We start from the raw sequence: 25,200 nt of genomic DNA on the forward strand, positions 1-25,200 counted from the left end.
CTCTCCTACTAAATGAAGGTCTCTGGGGTCAGAGACTACATTCTTTGTTGTATTCACAGTGCCTAACACAGCACTAGTATCCAATACATGCTGCTTGAATGAAAAGTCATCTTGAAAAGGTGTGTGTGTGTGTGTGTGTGTGTGTGTGTGTGTGTCTGTGTCTGTGCTTGCCACTTAAAAACTCTTACAGCCCACTGCTTCTCTAGTTTTCTATCTCCTGCTTCCTCACATGTCATCCGTTTCTCACAGCTCAATGTCAATGGTTACTGTTTCCTTATATTCCATTTTTCATGCTGGTTTCCAATGTTCCTTAAAAGCTATAAGGCCTCTATGGCCCACTCTTCATTCCTCAAATGCCAGAAAATACTATCAATGATAAGTAAACATTATATTTTTAATTTTAAGGACAAAAGAGTAGATATATTGAATTAAAAATGAATGCAGAACAAATAAATCAGTTTTGTGACTGCTGCAGAGGTTTAAAACTGAAAACTATTAAAACTCATTTTTGTGACTACGAGATCAATCTCTACAAGACGCTTTTTTTTTTAATTACTTGTTTTATTTTATTTTATTTATTTATTTTTAAAAATTTTATTTATTTATTTATTTATTTATGGCTGTATTGGGTATTCGTTGCTGTGCGAGGGCTTTCTCTAGTTGTGGCAAGCGGGGGCCACTCTTCATTGCGGTGCACGGGCCTCTCACTATCACGGCCTCTCTTGTTGCGGAGCACAGGCTCCAGACGCGCAGGCTCAGCAATTGTGGCTCACGGGCCTAGTTGCTCCGTGGTATGTGGGATCTTCCCAGACCTGGGCTCGAACCCGTGTCCCCTGCATTGGCAGGCAGATTCTCAACCACTGCGCCACCAGGGAAGCCCTACAAGACGCTTCTTGTCTTTATGAAACTTCAGAAGTATAAACTAGGAGATGGAATACTGAAAGAAACCTTGACAGACAGGAAATAGGGGACAAGTAGAAGAAGTGATACACTTTAGCTTCCAGGAATGAATAGGATTTTTTTCTGTTTTGAAATGTGAAGTAAAAAAGATGGCTACCACCTCCCCGCCTGAGCCCTTCTAACAACTATCCAACACCTGGGGTGAGAATGAAAAATCTGGTAACATTACTTTTTTTTTTTTGGTCATTTAGGGCTGTAATTTTTCAAAGGTAATTATACTAGTTAGTAGCAGTTACGTGTTTTTTTGATTGTGATCTCTGAATACTGAGTGAGACAATGACTTAACATCTTTCGGGGCCCCCATTCATGGGGTTGGATGCTGAATAAAAGGATGACGAGGAAAAGAGAAAAAAGAAATCAGATTGAATGCTATGGTGCAGACTTTAGGGACAGCCAGGACATATTACTTGTTAAAAGAACGGGCATGCTGTAGTAGCTATGTCACTGTCTTAGTGATCTAGAAAGTAAAAAATGTGACTCTCTGCAAAATTGTAAGAAGGAGTGATTTTGCTTTGAGAAGCACCTGATTTGCATAAATGCGGCATTTTGAAATAAGGTCTCATTTCTTTAATCCATTAGATATTCAGGGATAGAACAGGTCAAAGAGTTCATTGCATATCTTTGCCTGTAAAGAAACTGGTCTTTAAGATAGTACTGATAGCCAAATCAGTGATGCTTGTTCAATCCTGATGGAGCAAGTAAATCCAATCTATGAAATCACACCATCCTAAATCCCCATAAGGAAATGAATGTTAAAAATAAAACTAAATAAACAACCCTTTCTTTAAAAAGTGTAGCAAGAGAGGAAAGTGAATGGAAATATTAATCAGATCATTTTATGAGCATTTTCTATGTGCCAGGCAAAGTGGTAAATGCTTTTATGCACTATCTCATTTAGCACTCAAAATAATACCCAGCAGGTAATTATTGGTGTTATTATCTCCACTTTTCAGATAAAAATTTGAAGTTCAGAGAAGTTAAATACCTCTTCTAAAGTCATACTGGTAAACTTGGCCTGCTGGCTTTAAAGCTTGAAGTTTTTTTTTGGTTTTGTTTGTTTTTAATAAATTTATTTATTTATTTATTTATTTATTTTTGGCTGTGTTGGGTCTTTGTTGCTGTGCGCAGGCTTTCTCTAGTTGCAGTGAGTGGGAGCCACTCTTCGTTGCAGTGCACGGGCCTGCCACTGTCATGGCTTCTCTTGTTGCGGAGCACAGACTCTAGACGTGCAGGCTTCAGTAGCTGTGGCACGTGGGCTCAGCAGTTGTGGCTTGCGGGCTCTAGAGCGCAGGCTCAGTAGTTGTGGAGCACGAACCCAGCCACTCCGCGGCATGTGGGATCCTCCCCGGCCAGGGCTTGAACCCGTGTCCCTTGCATTGGCAGGCAGATGCTTAACCACTGCACCACCAGGGAAGCCCAGAGCTTGAAGTTTTTAACCACAGTGCTAGATTACCACTGTTTAAACTTTCCTCTTTGATTTAAATTATTTTTAGAAAACTCCCTTCTATTTCAAGACTGGTCCTTTTCTCATCTAGTCTTCTAAATAAGAAAAAGATAGACTGATTTAGGTAAACAGGTATATACAACAAAAATTTATTTTTCCAATTCTTGACTCATCTTTGCATGTGGACTGATCTCTCCTGTGAATACATCCATATACCTCAGATGTCTGGAAATACTAAGTACTTTAGGATTTTTAGAAGATCTGAATGCCAATATTTACGATGGTTTCTGCCAGAGCATAAGTCAAAGGGAATCTGAACTGAGAAAATTACTTCCTTATAGGTCATTATTCCAGTGATAACTGCCTGAATCAGAGAGGAAAATACCTGGTCAAACTCATTTACTATCACAACCTAATAATGCTAATTGGCAGCCTCTGAGATAAGGCTGGGGAGAACTTCCCTGACATCGTTAATCAAGAGTTCACTATTATTGATTATTTGATTTTTATGCTTATTGCTGTGCTTAAGATAAATATTTCAGTCGGGCTTGAGTTTGATTATTTCTCTCATAAATTTATTCTGACCCTGGGCATTGCTGACTTTAAGCATGACCCTATACCTATCTAAAACTAATTATGATCGTAATGTAGCTTAAGAATTTCAACATTCCACTCAACTTGTATTTCAGAACAACTGATGTTCAAATCCTTTTATAACATAACTCAATAGGTGGCTTCAGAATCAATTTTAATGAATTTTTTAAAATGCAGATTCAGAAGTGTCATTTACAGCATGGCTTTCAAAAGAGGATAAAGCATAGGAATCTCTGTTGACTCCAAGGACAAGATGTCTTACTCAACTTCAGGGTTCCTCATTTTGTGGACTTCTGCATTCTCTCTGCGTAGGTTAAATAATAGTTAAATACTGCAGGTGATTCTTCCCACTATTCTACTCAATAAACATATACCTCAAAGTTAATATGAAGTGGGAAAGATATATTTTTAAAAATTAAGTTTTTCTTAATGGTATGTTTCCAAGGAGAGAGAACAAAAGTAGGTAAGGGGGCAACTAAACATGGAGAATGGGTTGAAGAAATCCAGATTTTAAAAGGTTAAAATCCTTAGGGGTCCAGTTTAAAAGGATGGACCCTCTGTGGCTGGGAAAAATGAAAAATAAGACAGGATTAAGTGGAAGTGTCCAAAATTTTGTAGGTAATGCATAGGGTACACCTGGACTTTAACCAAATCTCAAAAATATCAGAACTAGCTAGAATCCCTTTAAATATGAGACAAAGCGTTCTTTTACAGTAGAGTCATATATTATATAGAGGATAAGTCACATATTGGAAAAATCTCAGATAATCAAAATCACTCAGGAAAACCCCTTAAGGTTTTGCACTGGAGACTGAAATATAAACCATCGCTCAATATGTTCAATACCAGTTCTTCTGGCAATGGCACAAATCACCATTTCTTTGGTTGGGCTCCAGATAAAGCAGATGGCTTGCAGAGTGCCATGTTGTATTAAAAATACAGCAGTCCCCACTTATCTGCTGTTTTCCGTTCTTCGGTACCAGTTACCCATGAAAATATTAAATGGAAATTTCCAGAAATAAGCAGTAAGTTTTAAATTCCATGACCTTCTGAGTAGTGTGACAAAACCTCACGCCCTCCTGCTCCATCCCGCTCAGGTTGAGAATCACCCCTTTGTCCACAGTATCCTTGCTGTTTATCCTACCTACCCGTTAATCCACAGTATCCACAGTATCCTTGCTGTTTATCCTACCTACCCGTTAATCACTTCAGTAGCCAACTCGGGTATCTGATCAATTGTTGAGTAAACCTTATTGTACTTAGTAATGGCCCTGAACTCCAAGAGTAGTGATGCTGGCAATTTGAACATTCTCTTATTGTGTCTAATTATAAATTAAACTTTATCACAAGTATGTATATATAGGAAAAATCACAGTGTATATATAGAGTATGGTACTATCCTTGATTTCAGGCATGCACTGAGGGTCTTGGAATGTGTATAAGGCTGACTACTGTATATACCTTTAGAGGCAAGAATCACATGCAGTCCAGCAAGATGCTCATACTACAGAAATACTTGGAAGCGGAAGATAACTAAAGAAACAGCAGATGTGTTTCCCACCTCAGGCTCATTTTGGGGCACATATTCATTAAGTAAAATGGAGGGTAGTATCATCTGCACTAATTAGACCATTAATTCTCTCATGGACTCTTTTTCTTCTACCTGAATAGCTAATTTGGATCAAGTTCTATTTGCACATGACGCTACTCCCTTGGATTTGCCTACCAAAAAAAAAAAGGAAGAGAGAGAGAGAAAAGAAAATTTTTAGAGCCTATTAACCTCAAGAAGTAGCACAGGTTAGAAAATACATCTTAGTTCAAGAGTGATTTTATGATTGCCTATACTTCTTTGATTCTACTGTCATATATCTGTCATATATCATATGTGGACAGAATATGTCACAAGTCTGACTTGACAAGACAGACCACAGAAGAGTATTCTAATTTCCACTGGACATCACTACTTACATATCTCAAAGGCATTTCAAATTCAACATACTAATAAATGAGCTTCTTATCCTCACCTCTAAACCTGTTCTTCCAGGTTTCTTTGTCTTACAAAATAGTACCATCATTCTTCAAATTGTAAAAGCGAGAAACCTTGCAGTCTCCACTGTGACCTCTTTCCTTCATCTCTCATTATCTAATCCATGCTCAAGTCCTGGCAATTTTACCTTCTAGATAGCTCTCAAATACATCCACTTTTCTCCATCTCCACTAAAACTACCTTTGTGCAAGTCACTGTCATTTCTTGCCTGAGGTACTGTAATAGCTGACTCATAGGCCTCTCATATCCACTCTGGTCTCCTAATTGTTCTCCACATTCCAACCATGAACCTTCTCAAGTGCCCTTCAGGTCGTATCACTCTCTTTAAAAAACTTCAATTATTTCCCACTGGTCTAAGGAAAAAAACAAATAGCACAGGTGCTAAATGATCTGGACAGCTTGCCACCCTCCTTCAGCACTGGTCTACATGTGCCAGCCATGCTGGGCTTCTTTCAGTTCCTTTTACTCACCAAGCTCTGACCACCAGATGTCCTTTTTTGGTTTGTTCTTTAAGAACTTTTAAACTGAAATGTTATGTACATGCAAAAAATAGAGATTTTTTTTTTAAGCCAATGTGAGAATCATTTAAAAAATGTTTTATTGAAGAATACAAGTATAAAATATATAACACACACATAAAAGTGAGGAAATCACTGACTGAGCACAGTGAACTTTTACAAAGTGAACACACTCAACCACTACCTAGATCAAGATACAGACCACTCTCAAGACCCCAGAGCTTCTATTATTCCCCTTCCAATCCAATGATTAAATCCTCCCACAAAATGTAACCACTATTCTGATGTTTACCACCATTATACTAGTTTAGCTTGTTATGGAAATTTAAAGACAGAAACGTTTCTGTATCTGGCTTTTTTTTCCTTTTTTCATGAATGCTGTATTCATGAAATTCATCCATGTCATAGTGTATAGTCAAGATCACCTTTTTTCCCCACTGATGTATATTATTCCATAAATATACTGCATGTATTTATCCATTCTACTATTGATGAATGTTTGGCTTACTTCTAGTTTAGGGATCTAATGAGCAATGCTGCAATGGACATTCTTGTACCTGTCTTTTTGGTGAATATATGAAGGTATTTCTAAGAGTGAAAAGGTTAAGCCATAGGGTAAGCATGTGTTCAGCCTTGGTAGCTACAGCAGATAGCTGTGTTTTATAGAAGCAACTTAGCACAGTACATTTGCCTCATCACTCTTAGGCATTTCTTAGAATATTGTCATTAGTATGATCCTTTAAAAAGATCCGACTATGAAAAACTTCAAACATATACACAATTATAGAACCTCTGAGTACCTATCACCTATATTCAACAGTGACCAGTATTTGGCACATTTGCTTCATCTATTCTCCCTCTGCCCCGTGCCCCTCTTTTTGCTGAACTGTCTTGAAGCGAATGCCTGACATCATGTCACTTCTCCCCTACCTACTTGTTTACGACTCTAAAAAATATGAACATTTCCTTATATAACTAAAATGCCTTTATCACATATAACCAAATTCTCATTAATTCTTTGGTATTATCTAATAGCCACAAAGTGAATGTTAATATCTGTCTCCCCCATTAATGCCTCATGAATAGAGGCATTAATGGCTTATTACTATATTCCCAATGCCTTGCAGCTCTTAACATGTAATACTATTCAATAACCAGTTCCTGGAAATAAAGAGATTTAAGTATTCTCAACACCATCTAAGTCTAACTCCAAAGGTTCAGGTTTCAGAAGAGAGAAGAAAGTTCAGGACCAGGCTCTAGACTGTATGGCTATTCATTTAAGTAGAAACCTAAAACTGACTGTAGAGGTGGAGTCTTACAATTAGAAATGCTCTCCCTCCGAGACATAAAATTTACTTAACGAAGCCTGTTAAAATATATACCAGATGTCCCACTAAAATCTATGATGCAAGTTCAAGACAAATCTTACTATTTCTAAGCAGCACAGATGTGTTTTAATAGTTTCTTTAGTTGATTAGCTTTGCAAGGTCAAAATTACGTCAATTTACACCCAAAAGTACTAAGAACTGATTTAATACCAAGGAATGAGTTTAAAATTAGTAGGCTTCGACTGTCAGAGATTTTTCAAAAAGCTTTGAAAGAAGAGTTAAAGAACACAACTGCAAAGAAATGGGCTCATTTTGATGTTTCTTCTTAAGCCATCAGAAAAATTTAAAGCTTAATTAAAACGCAAAATGAAAACAAGGAGTACTATGAGTACTCCTTGAGAATCAGGAAAGTCTGAATGGTAAACACTTGAAAGTTTCTTTTAATAACATTTGCATTAGCCTTAAAAACTGTAACTCAAGACTTGTTCTGATTCCATCCAAAGCTAAATATCAGTGCCTCTTAAATATCTGTTTCTACCATTTATCAAGTATATCATTTTAAAAAAAAAAAAAAAGAAAAAAGGCTTCCCTGGTGGCACAGTGGTTAAGAATCTGCCTGCCAATGCAGGGGATGCAGGTTTGAACCCTGGTCTGGGAAGATCCCACATGCCACAGAGCAACTAAGCCCGTGCGCCACAGCTACTGAGCCTGCGCTCTAGAGCCCGCAAGCCACATCTACTGAGCCCATGTGCCACAACTACTGAAGCCCACGTGCCTAGAGCCCGTGCTCCGCAACAAGAGAAGCCACTGCAATGAGAAGCCTGCGCACCGCAAGGAAGAGTAGCCCCCGCTCGCCACAAGTAGAGAAAACCCGCGCGCAGCAACAAAGACCCAACACAGACAAAAATAAATAAATAAATACAAATCTATTAAAAAAATAAATAAAAGAAAAAAAAAACAAAATGAGAATTGAGAGGTATCATTAACTTTTGTTTATTTTCATTTACTTTTCCTAACTTAAAAAAAATCCTAAATGTGTAAACCCAGATTTATTTTCTAGATTGGGCTTTTAAGATAATGCATTCAGGGACTTCTGTTTCTAGTAGGGTATATTTGCAAAAGACCCTCTCCTTACTCTGATGCAACAACAACAACAACAAAAAATTGGGTAAAGTAAACAATTACATTTTTCACTAAAACCATCAAAAAGCCTTGGATGCAAATAAGTCTAAATAAACTATTTCCAGAGAGGAATGAGCCCTTCCCAACTGAGCAGACAGAAACAGTTGCTGTCACCTGAGAGCGTCTATCCAATGCTGGGGCAATGGATGCGCAAAGCAGTAAAAATGCCACAGGCACAGGAACCTTGCTGGGATAAGGAAAACCCAACCAATTTTTGACGGCCAGGTCTGGGCTAGTATGGTGCACTGGAATTTGGAGAATCCTGAAAGGGATGGCTAGTCGTCTCTGCAAACTAAGAAGGTAGATGAAGCTGGTGCTTGTAGGACGAAACAGGAAGAAAGGTTTTCTTGCAGTGTTTAGATCTCAAAGCCAAGAGCATCTGCAGCCACACAGTTCACTGTCACCATTAGCATGGTGTTACTATTCAGCTCTCTGCTATTCCACAAACTCTTGCCCAGAAAGATGAGGTGGTTTGTTTCAGGCACCTCAAGAAAACCCATTTATATGAACAATAAACTTTTCAGCTAAATCTGAGAGTAAATACGCACCACCCTCTTCTCAAAAGCAGATGGCTCAACTACACTGTTTACTCTTCAAAACTCACTCTGAAACCCACCCCTCACTGTGTCTGCGGTCAACTGAAAAAAAAAAAAATGCTCAACGTGAGAGTTGTGAGTTGTTTTATTTGGGGCAAAAGGAGGACTCTAGCCCAGGACACAGCATCTCGGATAGCACTGAGGAACTGCTCCGAAGAGGGAGCAACTAATCTCTGACGAAGATTAGTGACCTAATCCTTGTAAAGGCAGACAGTAAGTGACAATTTTAGTTGGCACTACCAATTCTCAACTAGATCATTAACTATGCCAAATCCAGATCAGGACCTTTCCTCTCCCCTCTAATCCCTTGCTCTGCATTGACAGACCCTCTGAAAATCAGATCTCTCAAACCTCATAAATATCCTGACTCTGTTTTTCTCCCTAAACTCAGCTTTATTTTGATGGTCTTTCCAAGAAGTTGGCAAGAGGGAGAGGCCTAATCTTATGCTCAAATCACAGTAAATTAACTGCAGTGGTACCCAGCCCTGATCAAGCTCAACTCCAGATTAGATAAAAGGGATCAGGCCGTCATCCTAGCTACCAGAGGTAAGTGGAAGCCCGTCTAGGAGAAGTATTACTTACATAAGACTGTACTATCTTTTATACAATGTCTAGCATAAAATATAAAGTTATGAAATATGAGAAGAAATAGGAAAATGTGACCACAGTCAAAAGAAAAAAGCAACAGAAGTAGAATCGCAGGTGGCTCATAGAACTAGCAAACAGATCTTAAAAGAATTATTATAAATATGTTAAGGAATTTAGGTAAAAAGATTGACCAAAGTGGTTAAAAAGATGAAAAATAATAACTCAATCAAAATAGAAATTCTACAACTAAAACACATGATATTTAAAATGAAAATATTTATTGGCGACCTTAACAACAGAAAGAATACAGGTGAAGAAAAGACCAGTGAATTAAAAAATAAGTGAATAGAAATTATCCCAAAATGAACTTCCTACATGGCTACCATACTTTAGCTTTTCTGTCAATCTTTTCATCCTTGGAAACAGAATAGGCTTCCTTGTTTAAAACACAAATCTTTTTTTTTTTTTTGAGAGAGAGGTAAAGTTTTTTTTCTTCGTCATGAAATCTTGGCTGTAAAATCTGATTACCAACTATAATTTTTCCACCAGAAAAATACCTCACTTCTGTGCTCCCAATCCCAGACTACCCTGTTAATATCTCTATATTCCTATCTTTATTATTCATACTAAAATGTTGTCAGTACCTGTGTCCTCTCACTTAAGTGCCTTTTCAGGACAGAGTATAGTTTTATTTGTTTTGTTTTGTGCCCACAGATTTCAGACAAGTATCTGGCACATAGTCAGCATTTAATATTTGTTTAACAAACTGAAATGTCTGTTAATATAAAATTTTACATTATTATAAAGATTTTAAAAGTTATGATAAAAATTAAATAGCTCTCAAATGTCACTGAACTCATATTTATGCACTTTTATAAAAGCTAAAATATAAGAGGTTTTTAAATACAAGTATTGAAAAAGTCTGATATTTTTTACTTAATCCACTGGTTCATCTTTAACAACTGCAGTAAAAGAAAAATGGCTAGAAAAAATAATATTCTTTGTTAAATGAGGCTTAAAATCATATTAAGGAAAGTTTATACAAACTGAACATTGCTGTACAGTCATTATTCTAGTGCACACTAATAGAGAGGCAGAATAAAAGACAGAAAATATAATGCTGAAATTAAGATAGAAAAATGATTGCTTTAAGAGATGATGTATCAAATAAAAAAAATCTTTACATGTCAAAGACATTACATATGTGGGCATGTAATCTGATAAAACTGTCTTAAATATTTTCATTCTTAAGGTAAACAACTCATTTTTATATGAAAGGAAGTATGAGAAGTCATTTAATGTATACCAAGGATTATGAAAAGGATGCTTGTCTATATCTTTAAGGAGCTTATACAGACAGATGCCAATATAAATGCTGCTGGAACAGAGTAAGAGAACATTACACAATTACATAAATGACATTAAAAAATAAGCCATAACTCACAAGATAAAACACACTGGTTCTAAATCGTATAGCCTTAAATCATTTACTTTTGAACACCTATAAACTTTCCATAAAAATAATGGACTTTATTCTTCATTTACTGCAAGGTTAGACAGGCTGATAGATAGGAAGCCAGTTGCTAACTAAAGCTTCGTACCATCATAAAAGCAAAGGTGATTTGACCTTAACTGTCAATAATATCAACTGATACAGTAAAAAATGGTCAGAAAATTGCTATGTATGTGTTACTAGTATTCACTGGAAAATTATCCTTCAACCATTATAGACAACCAAGACTCAAACATTTACATATAAGTATCACATCATGTTAAATTCCCCAAAACATAAAGTTTGCTAATGCAAACCATTAAATTAGAAATGCTATCAAATTTCTTCTGGGCTGTATGTGTGTGTGTCTGTGTGTATGTTGGTGGAGGAAACTGCAAAGAAAAGATATTTTTCCATTAAAGGCTCCAACACACTTGAGAAAGCCATCTAAAAGCACTATCAGTCTATAGCACACATGCGATCGAAATTAAATTCAAAGAGGGTGTTCTAAGCATCCTGTTAGTTTGAAAAATCCAGTTTCCTTCAATATTTTAATTAGGCCACAAATTTAGAATCTCATTAAGAAATAAATGGTTATGCATATATTTCAAATGGGCTTAACTATTCAGAGAAATTGTCCATCTTACTTTTTAGCTATTCATTCAAGTTTCAAGCACAAGAAAGCAAGCATTTAATATATTTGAAGGTTTGTACTTAGCAGTACAAAACTGGATATCTTTTTCTTCACTCTAAGAAAGCCTCACCTCTTCCTCCCCAAAGTAACTTTCTCCATCACTTTACCAGGCATTGTTTTTTATTTCCCATATTTCCATTAATTCTTCTGATTATGTAATGGAGAAACAAAGTTCCAATTAGGCACTCATCCTCTTAATACCTTTGCTAATGGATTATTCCCAAGTAACCAGGCAAAATATCTAAAAAGTAGCCGCAGAGACTAGGCTTGCATAATAGCTCCAGACGGCTGGCAGGGGAGAGTGTAAGGAGCTGGCACAACGTCAAAGAGCAAAAGACAGCTGGAGCAGGTACGGGTGGGTGGCTGGAATTCACAGACAATGGAAATGTAATAAACGCACTAGGCCACAAATCTTACTCATGTCAGGCTCATGTTAGAGGACGCATACTGGGAAGGAAAGGAAGGTTTTTTTTTTTTTTTTAAATTAATTAATTATTTATTTATTATTTATGGCTGTGTTGGGTCTTCGTTTCTGTGCGAGGGCTTTCTCTAGTTGCGGCAAGTGGGGGCCACTGTTCATCGCGGTGCGCGGGCCTCTCACTATCGCGGCCTCTCTTGTTGCAGAGCACAGGCTCCAGACGCGCAGGCTCAGTAATTGTGGCTCACGGGCCTAGTTGCTCCGTGGCATGTGGGATCTTCCCAGACCAGGGCTCGAACCCGTGTCCCCTGCACTGGCAGGCAGATTCTCAACCACTGCGCCACCAGGGAAGCCCGGAAAGGAAGGTTTTAAGAAATATAGATGATTAATCAAACAACTATAAGCTTACTCTGAAAGGGTGAAGAAAACATTTTCAAAGAGCTCCTTTTTCTCTGCTGCAAAGAGGATGGGATATGGGACTTATTGTATCATATAAATCTGTCAGTCCTATCCCTGAGGAAGAGCACATTGTGATCATACACATTCTCTTTCTCTCTCCCTCCCAACAACTGCTGGACTATTGGCCAGGAATAAGATTTTTCAGATCTGTTTCAAAAGCGGAACAATGCAACCTCCTTTCTTTCACACCTGGAAGAACACGTTCATAAGGTTTCTCAATGTTCCTTTAATAGTTTGTACAATCCCACCAAGAAGGGTCAGGAAAGAGTAAGGATATTTCACAAAACATTATAGTGATTTATTTTTTTCTTCACCCATAAAATGGGAATACTAGGATCCACTTCAACTAGTTATTATGAAGACTAAATGAAATAATGTTTTTAAAGTGATTAGCACATTGCCTGACATACAAATGTTCAATGACTGTTAGATATTATCACCACCACCATCAGAAGATAATTTATATTGACTATTTGACAGAATAATATCAGAAGAGTTAGCATAAATGTTACGTACTAAAATTTATCTGTTCAATACCTGGCATGCAGCCAACAAATATGGTTTGAAACTATACATTCCTCTCAAGGTAAATTATAGAACTATGTTATTCAGCAGTGATCAGACACATACAAGTCCCTGCCAATCTCCTGCCACCTTCCTCTCAAACTCCAGGCCAACCTCATTTCCAGACTTTTCTACTAAAATCATTCAGGCAAGCTGGGAATAAAAATGTACTTCTAAAAGGCTCTTCACAGATATGGAACTCTGACTGCACATGCAGCACCATCTATTTGATACATTATTTCTCAACATAAACACTGTAATTACAATCTTTGGATTAAACAGACTTTACCAGTTTTTTTTCTTGTTTTGTTTCTTTCTATTTTACTCTTTAAAACATACAGAATGAAAACTAAGATCACCAAAGGATAAATACAATTCCTTTTAACATAAAGCTTCTGGTACTCCATCCCAAATAACAGGAAATAGAAAAAATTCTATACAGGTATCTCCTGTTTTTCAAAAGTTCACTTTACACCATGTCGCTTTTACGAAAGACCTACATTAGTACCTATTTTCCCTAACAAAGAAATTTGAAAAGGATTTTTGTTTTTACGAAGAAAGGCGAAAAGCAAAAGTAGCATTCAGTGTTTGTTTTTCAGCGCGCGCCCCCAGGAGCAAGAGTAGCACTGCCACACTCCTTCCCCAGGAACTACGCTCAGCATCTCAGCATCGAGCCACCAGAGCTTTGAACTGTGTCTGCACTTTATTTCAATTTATTTTATCCACTGTTAGCAAGATGTGTCCTAAGGTAATTGCTTCTTCACTTTACGCCATTTCATCTTACGAAAGGTTTCGTAGGAATGCTCTACTTTCAGACAGCGGGGGAATCCAGTATACGTGTTATGAAACTCTTTCTCCAGCATAACACCACTGCAGCTAAAACTACTTTCCAAGATTTCCTGTAACTAGGGTACCACATGACCTGCGTTTAGCTAAGCAGAGGTGCGGAATGAAGATCTGTAGGGAGGAACTGGACAGCAGGAGTTGGGGGTGGGGGGTGGGGGGACTAGAACAGGATGGTGGTGAGGGTTTCATTCATCTGGGGTTGTCAGTGGTGGCTACCAGTTACCGAGTGGCATTGGGGGTTACAGGGCCTGCAGTGGTGAAGACAGTTTTTGTAGCAGGCCAGTTCTAAGGTGTGGTTCTAGAAGTTGTTTCTGGAAGTTCAAAATGCTGCCTGTTCTTTTAGCTCTCCCAATGTGTCTGGAAATCCTCCTATTCCCTTTAGTAAATCCCTTTCTGCTTAAACAAGCTGATTTGGATTCTGTTATCCGAAACTAAGAACACCGACCAATACCCAGAAAATAAAAAACATTTCAATGAAACTCAATAAACTCATCTATATAAAGTTCAGAAATATGCACAACTAAAAACATTTTTTCAGATCTTCACCACAGTTTTACATTTGCTCTACTTTGACTTATGTGGAGGTCATTGCAAGTAGATTTGAAATAATATAATTTAACAGTACTGGTAATATGACAAGTAATTTCTAAGATTCCCTTATAGATCAATCAATTGTCATTAAACAAGAGGTCTTTTGTAGACAGTCTCTTCAGCAAGTGGTTTTGGGAAAGCTGGACAGACAGCTGCATGTAAATCAATGAAGTTGATTTACACCATACACAAAAATAAACCTCACACCATACACACAAAAAAACTCAAAATGGCTTAAAGACTTAAACATAAGACCTGACACCATAAAACGCCTAGAAGAGAACATAGGCAAAAACATTCTCTCGCATAAATCGTACCAGGGTTTCCTTAGGTCAGTTTCCCAAGGCAATAAAAATAAAAGCAAAAATAAACAAATGGGACCTAATCAAACTTATAAGCTTTTGTACAGCAAAGGAAACCATAAACAAAACAAAAAGACAACATACAGAATCAGAGAAAACATTTGCAAATGATGCGATTGACAAGGGATTAATTTCCAAAATACACAAAGAGCTCATACAACTCAACAACAAAAAACAAACAACCCAATCGAAAAATGGGCAGAGGGCCTAAATAGACATTTCTCCAAAGAAGACATACAGATGGCCAACAGGCACATGAAAAGATGCTCAACATCACTAATTATTAGAGAAATGCAAATCAAAACTACAATGAGGTACCACTTCACACCAGTCAGAATGGTCATCATTTAAAAAAATCTACAAATAACAAATGCTGGAGAGGGTGTGGAGAAAAGGAAACCCTCCTATACTGTTGATGGGAACGTAAATTGGAGCAGTCACTATGGAAAACAGTATGGAGGTTCCTCAAAAAACTAAAAATAGGGTTGCCATATGATCCAGCAATCCCACTCCTGAGCATACTTCCAGGCAAAACTATAATTCAAAAAGATACATGCACCCCAATGTTCACAGCAGTATTATTCATAATAGCCAAGACATGGAAGCAACTTAAATGCCCACTGACAGACGAATGGATAAAGATGATATGGTGCATGTATACAATGGAATACTACTCAGCCATAAAAAAGAATGAGATAATGTCATTTGCAGCAACACGGATGGATCTAGAGATTATCATACTAAGTGAAGTAAGTCAGACAGAGAAAGACAGATACCATATGACATCACTTATATGTGGAATCTAAACTATGACACAGATGAACTTACCTACGAAACAGAAACAGACCTGCAGACATAGAGAACAGACTTGTGGTTGCGGGGAGGGTGGGGTAGAGAGGGATGGAGTGGGAGGTTGGGCTTAGCAGATTTAAACTATTATATATAGAATGGATTAAACAACCAGGTCCTACTGTATAGCACAGGGAACTATATTCAATATCCTGTGATAAACCATAATGGAAAAGAGTATGAAAAAGAACGTGTATATACATATAACATATATACATATATATGTTATAGATATATACATTCTTTGCTGTACAGCAAAAATGAACACAACATTGTAAATCAACTACACTTCAATAAATTATTTTAAAAAGAGGTCTTTTTTAACTCTCAAGGATTACTAATATCAAAACACAGAGTAAGTCTAGGAGTTAAAGACTTTAGCCTGTAATTTCAATTGACCAAATCATTTCAGTTATTAAAAAGCAGAATTAGAAAATCTGGGATAAACGAATGGGAAGAATGAAATTTTGCTTTTCACCAATTAAATGAATATAATTGGTGCTTAATGATCATAAATCTGGGATTTAGATACTTAACTTTTCAAAACTGTAAAACCAATTTCAATGAAAAAAAGAATTCCTCAAAACATCAAAGAACACAGTTAAACTCATTTGGATATAAAATAATTATTGGCTCAAAATGAACTGAAAAAATTTTAAAGAAATCATATAATCTTTTGTATGTCAATCTGAGCAAAGTATTGAAAAGAATCAGGTTGAAGAGTCAAAGTTAACAAGTCTATAATCTGTTTCACACAGTTTCTGACAATACAGTTTTCAATACAAATTTTAATTCTGAAGTTATAATGAGTATTTTTAAAACAATATAATTAAATTTTAAAATAATATAAATATTTATATCATAACACCTATGTAAATTCATACCTTCTTAAGTAAAGGCCTACATTTTATTAACATTCTGAGTCTCCCAGTAAAGGCATATACTGTTACCTTAGTATGAATATACATTTAGAAATTACTTAAGAAAAAAATTACTATATTTTAATAACATTTCTGGCTACATTTTAGGTGTTTTCACATATTATCTCACTAATCAATGTGTAACTAGTCTTCTAGACAGAAAGGATTAACATTTTTCTTAAAGCAGTTGATTAGTCTGAGGTACAAATTACCTAGGTAACTTGAACAAAGTAACAGATTAGTGAGTGGCAGAACCAAATGTGAAACCAGATTTGTCTAACTCTTCTAAAGTGCATACTTTTTCTATTACACCAGGTTGATTCTTTAAGGAAAGGTAAACAATCAGTTTCTTCATTATTTTTCTCACAAGAATATAAAATATTACACCAAATAAACATCTTATTTCCATCTAAATTGAGTGTTAAGAGTTACTGGGAGGAGCAGGACATTAATTTTTGTCTATGAAGATAAAGCTGAGTGTTCTCAGTTAATTATATGATAGGTAATAATGAGTCTATAAAGAAAAATCATTCTGTAATCATGGTTCCCTAATACTTTCTCTTCTGAACTAAACTAACTTTTTTGAAGTCTACTGACCTATTAAAACAGATCTATTGGATAGTCTAACAAAGACAAAGATAGACTGTCAAAGGCAATAGTCTTTTTCATTTATCACAAGCCTGGTAATTCATTAGCCTGCCAATCGACCGCACTACTAGAGAGATTTGTGAAAGTAGAATGAAATAGCTTACCGTGCACAATGATGTCTTTGTGATTTTTAGGGTAAAATCTGAAGAGAACTCCAAATCTGAGACAGATGTCGTATGGCAATCTATATGCTACCCATTAAAAAAGAGTGGAGGGAAGAACTTAGTAAAAATAGTAAAAACAAAACCAGAAACAAACAGATAAGTATTCCTTCGTTTTTTTATGCAAAAAGGATTACTGTAAACCAATGCTTTGCCAACTTTAATCATTCACACCCCACTTTCGGGATTATTTCTAAATTTAAGGACTACTAGCACTATTATTCAGCTAATTTTTCTTTAAATCAAATTAGTACTTTTAACTTAGACTTCTTATAAGAATAATATATATCAAATCATGGCTCTGTTGTGCTAAAGTTTTTCTAAGACACATTAAAATACTCTCAAATAAAAAATGTTTTCCTGTGTTCCAACTAAAATCATTCTGTATACCACCGGTGGTACACATTTACAATAAATTATGTGTGATAACAGTTAATATTTTTGTAGGAAATGCCAACTTGAAAACATATGCTATTTAAAAGGACAAGGTGTTTTAGAGTTCACTCTTGTAAGTGCATCTGAAGTTTGTTACATACTAGGAAAAACCACAACAATTCCAACCGAGCAAAACCAACTACGAAGATTCACTTCAGGAAAAAAAATGGCCAAATATCCTTATTTTCTTATTCTGCCCTACCTAGTTCAAATCCTTCTCCATTTCACTATGGAGAGTAGATGGACTCAGCTACAGCAGTGTGACCAAATGATGCTGTAAAGGCTGTCAACATTTGACTTACCATGAGTAGGTGTACAGGGAACACAATTCATATGACTACCTGAGACAATACTCTATTTTAAATAGTTTGAGAAAATTTTTAAAACGTTACAACATGGTTGCCTTTTATTTATAGGAGGATTGCAGAACACAGAACATACTATATTTACCTAAACAAACAAAATAAGAGAAAGGGTATATATATATATATATATATATATACTTTTTAAACACCTTTGTTTATCAGTCCTAAATTTTCTATTTCAACTATTTTACTTATTCAGAGCATTTTTTGGCATTAAGCAAAGAGATAACTAGAGAGAGAAATTAGCACACCCACATGACCCTCCTCTTTCTGCTCAGTCTTTATGCTGAGGTGGCTTACACCCCTACCCTGAGTCAAAGAATCCAAATAAGTCCCTTACACTCAGTATACCAGGGCAGCGAACAGTCCTGCAGTCATTAACCAGGCTGTATTTTTTTTCTTAAAAGCTGAATGCAATTTTAATCAGCTTGTTGTTGTTGAGAAACTTTATGTGTTAATTTAAAATAGTTCATCAATTTAAGAAAATTAATGAACACTAACTGAATATCTACTTTGTGCAGAGAACAATTATTGATACTATGAAAGTAACAGTGGACTAAAAAAGAAGAGACAATGTTCTGAACTTAACACTGAACAGGCTATATTTATTTGATGATACAATTGAAACAGATGAATTAAGAAACAGATGAATTAAGAATGCTTTTTTTTAAAAAAAAGCAATAGGACTTTCACTCACTGCAAAGTTATTTTTCCACCCATGTAAATTCGACATAGCAAAATTGACAATAAAACTAGAGATTAACATGGTGAAGAGTAAGATTAAAACACAAAAGGAATTAACTAAGCAATGTGAACATAGTAGGGTTTTAGTTTCATGGGCACAGTCACTATAATTACTTAATCTGAAAAGGCTGGAAGAAATCTGAATGAGAGAAGTTGTGTGAAACACATATGAGCGAATAATCTGGCTGTAAACGAGATGCGAGGATAAGGCCAGAATGTGCTGGTGAAGAAGAAATGACAGTACAGCAGGACTTTTTGCCTTCACTATGCCAAAATAAATGATTCAAGCCTTCAGTATAAGGAACTTCAATATATAAAGAGAAGTGATTCCAAAGGGATGACACAGTGAACTGGCAAATATTATGACATCCAGCTGCTTTAGATTAATTAAAATAGAAAGAATAATTACTGTTTTGAAGATATATATATAAAATCAATATATTAATTTGAAATACTAAACTCATAAATGAAAACTAAGAAAAATAGCCATACTGTTATAGAAAATAAAATTAGTAAAATACCTACCTTAATACTACAGGGGTCTGAAATAAGAGTCTTTGGATCTAAAACTTCCACCACAGCTTCTGGAATAACTGCTTTCTTCATGCAGGACATGTTGAAGCCATAGACATCATCCCAAAAAGTAATTCTATCGGCATGTTTATTCATATCACTTACTGCCACAAGGCTGATAGTGCAAATATCAGGGTAGACTGTAACAAATAAAACATCCAACAATTTAGCATTATCTCTCTTTATAACAAAATATAATTTTTAAAGGCTAAATATAAATATCAAATCCAACAGTACAGATTGCTAGCAAATGATTACTAGCAGCGGGGGATTAACAAAGGTGTAGATCAGAGAAAATAACCAAGTTCCATGTTGTAGCCTCTTTAAAAAAATAATAAATAAAAGATTTCTATTACTGTGATGGTAAGATTAAAACAAGGATTTCAATGATGGGTTCCCACTCAAATTACTTAAAAAGGATGGACACAATCCTGAAATAAACATATTTATTAACATTAAACATGCTGACTGTAAAAGAGGTACTAGATTTTTACTTTAAATGTTCCTCTGAAACGTGAAGAGACAAATCCTTTAAAAAGGTGTCGTGTGATAGAATTTTACAGTTGTGTAGAAGACCAGTTCATACTACCCTCTCTTATTCATTATAAAAGGTAAACATTTATGAGCACCAAATGTGTGCTGCATTGGGAGCACTGAGTCTTATTCTAATTTACAGACTGTGGATACATGTCCCTACTCAAACTTACATTTACACAATTCTGACAAATATATTGGCAATTATTAGTGATGTAATAAATACTAAGAAAGGGGAAGCATAAGTTACTAAGGGACCTACAGAAAAAAACAGCTAACTCAGATTTGGCTATAGCAGGGGAACAATAATATTGTTTAAGGCAAGAACTGAAGACCAAGTAAGTTCCCAGTGGGAGGGGAAGAGTGTTCTAGGCAGAGGGGGCAGTGGGCATGTAGGGGCACAGTACACTCCAATTTGAGAGGAACAGTGAAACAGGAGGCGACAAAGGAGGGACCAAAGAAAACAGTGCTGAGTAAACCACATTAATAAATTAGACTTTATACTAAGAATAATGATAAGCCAGCGAAAAATTTTACATAGGGTAGCAACTTGATCAGATTTTGGTCTTAGAAAAGCCACCTTGAGTGCAATGTGGAGAATAAAAGGTAGGGAGCAAGACTAAGAGACAAACTAAGAGATAAATGTAATAATACAGGTGATCTGAAATAGAGTGACGGCTGTGGGAATGGAAAGGAGGAGATACAGTCAAGGGGTGTTTAGGAGGTAGAACTCATAAGGCTGTAAGACCGCCTGGCTGTGAAGGTGAGAAAGAGGGAAGAGTCAAGGATGACACGGTTTTAGACTTAGCAACTGGGTAAACTGTGGTACTAACCATTAAAATAGGAAATAAAAAAAGGGCAGATTCAAGAGGAATATGAGAGTTTAATGCTTATGAGACAAACAGGTAAAAATATCCAACAACCAGCTGACTATACAGGTCTGAAATTCAAAAGCGGTAATCTGGGTTCAATATATAAATTTGGAACCATGAGCACATAAATGCAAGTATAAGTTATGGGAGCTTATGAGGTCACCTAGGGATACATAATGAGCAGCAGAATTTAAGGGATGAGTAGAAGAAAAGGAGGCTGAAAAGAAATGGCTGAGAAGCTAGACCACAGAAGTAAGAAGAAAACCAAGAGAGTAAGTGTTAAAGAGAGGTAAAGGAAGAGAGTGTTCAGGGAGAAACATAATATTGATGTTCTTTTTTTTGGACTAATAAATAGCAAAATTAACTTTGTCCTTCAAATGTCAACATTTAGGGGATTCGTGAATTCAAATATAAATTACATACCTCTATATCAACAAACTGAAAGCAAGTACATATGTGCCAAAGAAATGCACAAAAGAAATAATTTTACTATTATTAACTAGCCTTCAGACGTAAACAGCAGAGAAATAACCCTCTCCTTCCCCCAAACTCTGTTTCTCTCCACAGCTGTAGGAATTTTATTATTCAACGACAGCAGCACTAAATTATCTTCTAAATAAAGCCCATGATAAGATCTGCTGGCATCAAAGCAATTGCTTCTTCCAAACCTGACATTTGAGATACCCAGAAAAAATAACTGGTGCTATGTCACTGATAAGAAGTTTCTCAAGTCTTCTCTAAGGGGGCATGTAAGGCAGATATGATAGCTGCATTGGGCTGGAGTTGACTGCTGTGTAAACTGAGTTACTTCTACCCTCCTCTTCCTCCACAGATGTGTTAAGCCTCTTGACTGTGTTTAAATTTCTGATCAATGCAAATTCTTCAAAGTAAATGATGTGCTACTGTAAATGCTGACCCAGCAAGAGTATCTGCTACAGGAAAGGTATGTATGTTTAGTTTCCTGAACCAGGTCCTTACTATGAGAAACACTGAAGAAGAAACAGAATTCTGAAGCAATGTTAGATAGTTGGTAACTTCTTTTTGTATACTTTGTCAGACTTAATATGACCATCATGTAAGCTTTTCAACATTATATCCTGTTAATTTCACCCTTAAAGAGGAACATAATAAGGGCACAGATCAGGGGTCAGCAAACATTTTATGTAAAGTGACTGTTTTAGGTTTTGTGTATGGTCTTTACTGAAACTACTCATCTCTGTTGCTGTGATGTGAAAGCCCCACAGACAATATATAAATACATGAGCATGGCTATTTTCCAATAAAACTTTATCTACAAAAACAGGCAGCACACCAGATATAGATATCCCTGATATAGATGAGGGAAAACCGGATGAGGGAGGTCATTATCAGGGCCATCATACTGCGCTACTTCTGGGAGCACCACTCACAGTGTCCAAAATATCCCCTGGAGTTGTGCAGTGTACATTCAAGCTACTTAACATGGTTCACAGAGTTCTTCTATTTTAGAATATTATTAAAAATCTTAGTGAACTTAAAATACTTACTATCTAGCCCTTTGTAGAAAAAGTTTTCTGAACTCCGGCTCTGTATCAAGCAATATGATGTACTAGTTAGTAATATTACTAAGAAATAAGGATAACTTTTTCATTCATAAGGAAAAACTATAAGTTACTAAAACTAATTTAAAAGTTTTGAAAATATGTTGGTAATGAGAAGAAACAGACTAAAGAGGAATATGATTTAACTTTTCCAAGGTTTACTTATTTATTAATATTAACTTATTAATTAATTAATTTGGCTGCTCTGGGTCTTAGTTGTGGCACGTGGGATCTTCATTGAGGCATGCAGGATCTTTTAGTTGAGGCAGGCATGTGGGATCTAGTTCCCCAACCAGGGATCGAACCCAGGTCCCCTGCATTGGGAGCACTGAGTCTTAACCACTGGACCACCAGGGAAGTCCCTCAAGGTTTATTTTTCAAGCTAATTATATTTCACAAAAATACAGAAAATCAAAAAAAAAATAAATAAATAAAATACAGAAAATCATGGTTCCTGTATCTGTTAGAATTTAGAAATGAAATTAGTTTTTATCTTTCAGTTAGTAAGATCTATGAATATTTATGAAAGACTTGTTATCAATGCTATAGGTCAGTTTGATTCTTTATCCACCTCCTCACAGCTGGCTAAAATTTTGGGCCACTTGTCAGAATCCTGACTAATCCTTTACCTTCATATTCTGACACATTTGTCGTCTGATTTTTGTCAGAAAGAATCATAATTGAATAATTATTCCTTCTTGTAGGTGAAATTAACAAAGTGTTGATTGGACAAAAGCACCCTCTTAACAGACCATTTATAAATTCATGGCTTTGACATCTGTGTCCTTCTCGATTCACTGCCCAGAATTCATCTGTCACTAGAACAGCTCACATGGTGAACAGATAAAGATGGGAAATCCTTTATCCCTTAGAAATGCCTCACAAACTTTTGGACACTAAAGGATAAGACTGAGATGCATAAAGAAACAATTCCTAGTAAACACTAGCATCACTGCTTGTATATAAATAACCAGAGAGGAAAAAGGTTTAGAACGAAAGGAGATAATAAATAAATCAAAATAGACTGTCCTTTTCACAATATATGTGAACCACATGGAGAAAGACTTCAGTGAAATAATAGTCAACAATACAATGACTGACATGCATAAATAATTTGGGAGTTGAATAAGCTTAAAAAATTATATAATAAGGTTATCTTAAAAATTAACTATTTATTTGGAAATTGGAACATTTTCTCATTGTTAACTTACAATAAATGTACAAATAGTGATTAGGCCCACATTCTAAAGCTTAACTAGGCTAAAATGTTGCTGCAATATGCATTGAAAAATTATAATATGAAAAAAAGTAGAAAATGACACTACTGCAATATCACTGAACAGAACAAAAATAATAAATGTGGGAAAAATAGATTTGAAGATGAGGAAGTACACAGTAAATTATGGAAATACTAAAGAAACCTCTACGCACTATGAGACAGTGTTAGTGGCTGATGACACTGAGGTATGTACTATACAAACATCAGGTGATAATACCATGATGCCTAAATTCATTTCAAAACTTTAATAAGGTATAAACTTAACACTAATCTCATGTTTACCAGCTATAAGTCAGGAGGAGAATTAACATTTATTGAGCAACTATTTTACGTCAAGCATCTCATTTAGACTTTTGATTGATTCTATAAAGCTGGATTATAATCCTCATTTTTCAGATAAGGAAACTGAAATTCAGAAAAGTTAAGTAACTTGCCCAAATTACTGGTCTTCATCAGCTAACTAGATAACTAATCATCTGATGAAGCAGGGATTTAACTCAAGGTTTGACTGCAAAATCTTTATGCTTTCCATTTATTCATGATGCCATATTTTATGCTTTTCAAATGGAAAAAAAGGAAAGAGGAACTCGACTATCCCACAGTAAATGAGCACCTGTTGGAAAAGAAAGAGGAAGGAAAAAAGGGTTGAGAAAGTTTAGAGATTAATAAAATTTCAGGGCAAAGTGAGGAAAATGGAAACATTCAGCCTTACCCATTCCATCTGAGTAAAGGAATGAGGTGATAAGGCAAAAGAGATCCTAAAAAGGAGAGCAACCAAGCAGAAATGGGGGAGGAGTCAGTAAACTCTACAGCTCAGCTTTCTACAGAGAAGGAAATAGTAAGAAAAGTATATTTGTAAACCTGGACTTTATAACAGAGGCAATTTCTTATTAGCATAGATCAGGTTTCCAATGAAAATTCTAATGCAAAACCTGAGAGAGACAGATCTGTCAGTGTATATAGTACATATCTGCCACGATTTTGCTGCCCCCTCTCTGAACTGTTTGAGAGATTTCCTATGTTGAGGCATGGCCTACTTCCCTCTATAAAAGCTGAAAATGACATTCCTTTCCAGTACCATGGAAGATGTCTCCTTTAATGGGTGCCTACATTTCTATGCAACAATTATGATTTTACAAAACTATTATTAGTTCTGAGGAAGTTTCAAAGCAACGAATTATTTCTTTGTGCTCCCACAATTTCAATTGGTCCAATTCTGGAGGATGTCAACCCTGATTACTTGACTAAAGTGGAGTCTGCTAGGCTTCTACATGGAAATTTACTCTTTTCTCTTTTGTAATTAGTAGATATTTTGTGGGGAGATTCTTGGAAACTAACTAGGTAAATATTCCATTCTTAAACTTTCAGATTATTCATTTTATATATAAAAACCTTTTCAGTAGCTATGAAGATGGGCATGACTTTGCTCCTTAATGCTAAGCCCTATTCATATAATTATATAATATTTTGCCCAAATTCCCTTTTGTTTGGTATCAATATCATGACTTTTTTTCTATTTGCCTGAGTATCTTTTTTAACCCAAGTTTAACTTTTCTA

At 35.9% G+C, this 25,200-nt stretch overlaps 1 protein-coding gene across 6 annotated transcripts in view; it reads right to left on the minus strand.

Annotated features, from left to right (window-relative positions):
* Nucleotides 1-25,200, minus strand: part of PRMT3 (protein arginine methyltransferase 3) — a 179,166-nt gene that overhangs the window by 72,050 nt on the left and 81,916 nt on the right. For all 6 annotated transcript variants that reach the window (XM_082342441.1, XM_082342440.1, XM_082342442.1 and 3 more), the window contains exons 12-13: nucleotides 19,331-19,518; nucleotides 17,205-17,291 (exon numbers count right to left, since the gene is read on the minus strand). In XM_082342441.1, coding sequence (XP_082198567.1) covers nucleotides 17,205-17,291; nucleotides 19,331-19,518 — 275 coding nt within the window. The remainder of the gene's footprint in view (nucleotides 1-17,204; nucleotides 17,292-19,330; nucleotides 19,519-25,200) is intronic.

This window comes from Balaenoptera borealis (assembly GCF_965194805.1).
Source record: "Balaenoptera borealis genome assembly, chromosome: 11".
NCBI lineage: Eukaryota > Metazoa > Chordata > Mammalia > Artiodactyla > Balaenopteridae > Balaenoptera > Balaenoptera borealis.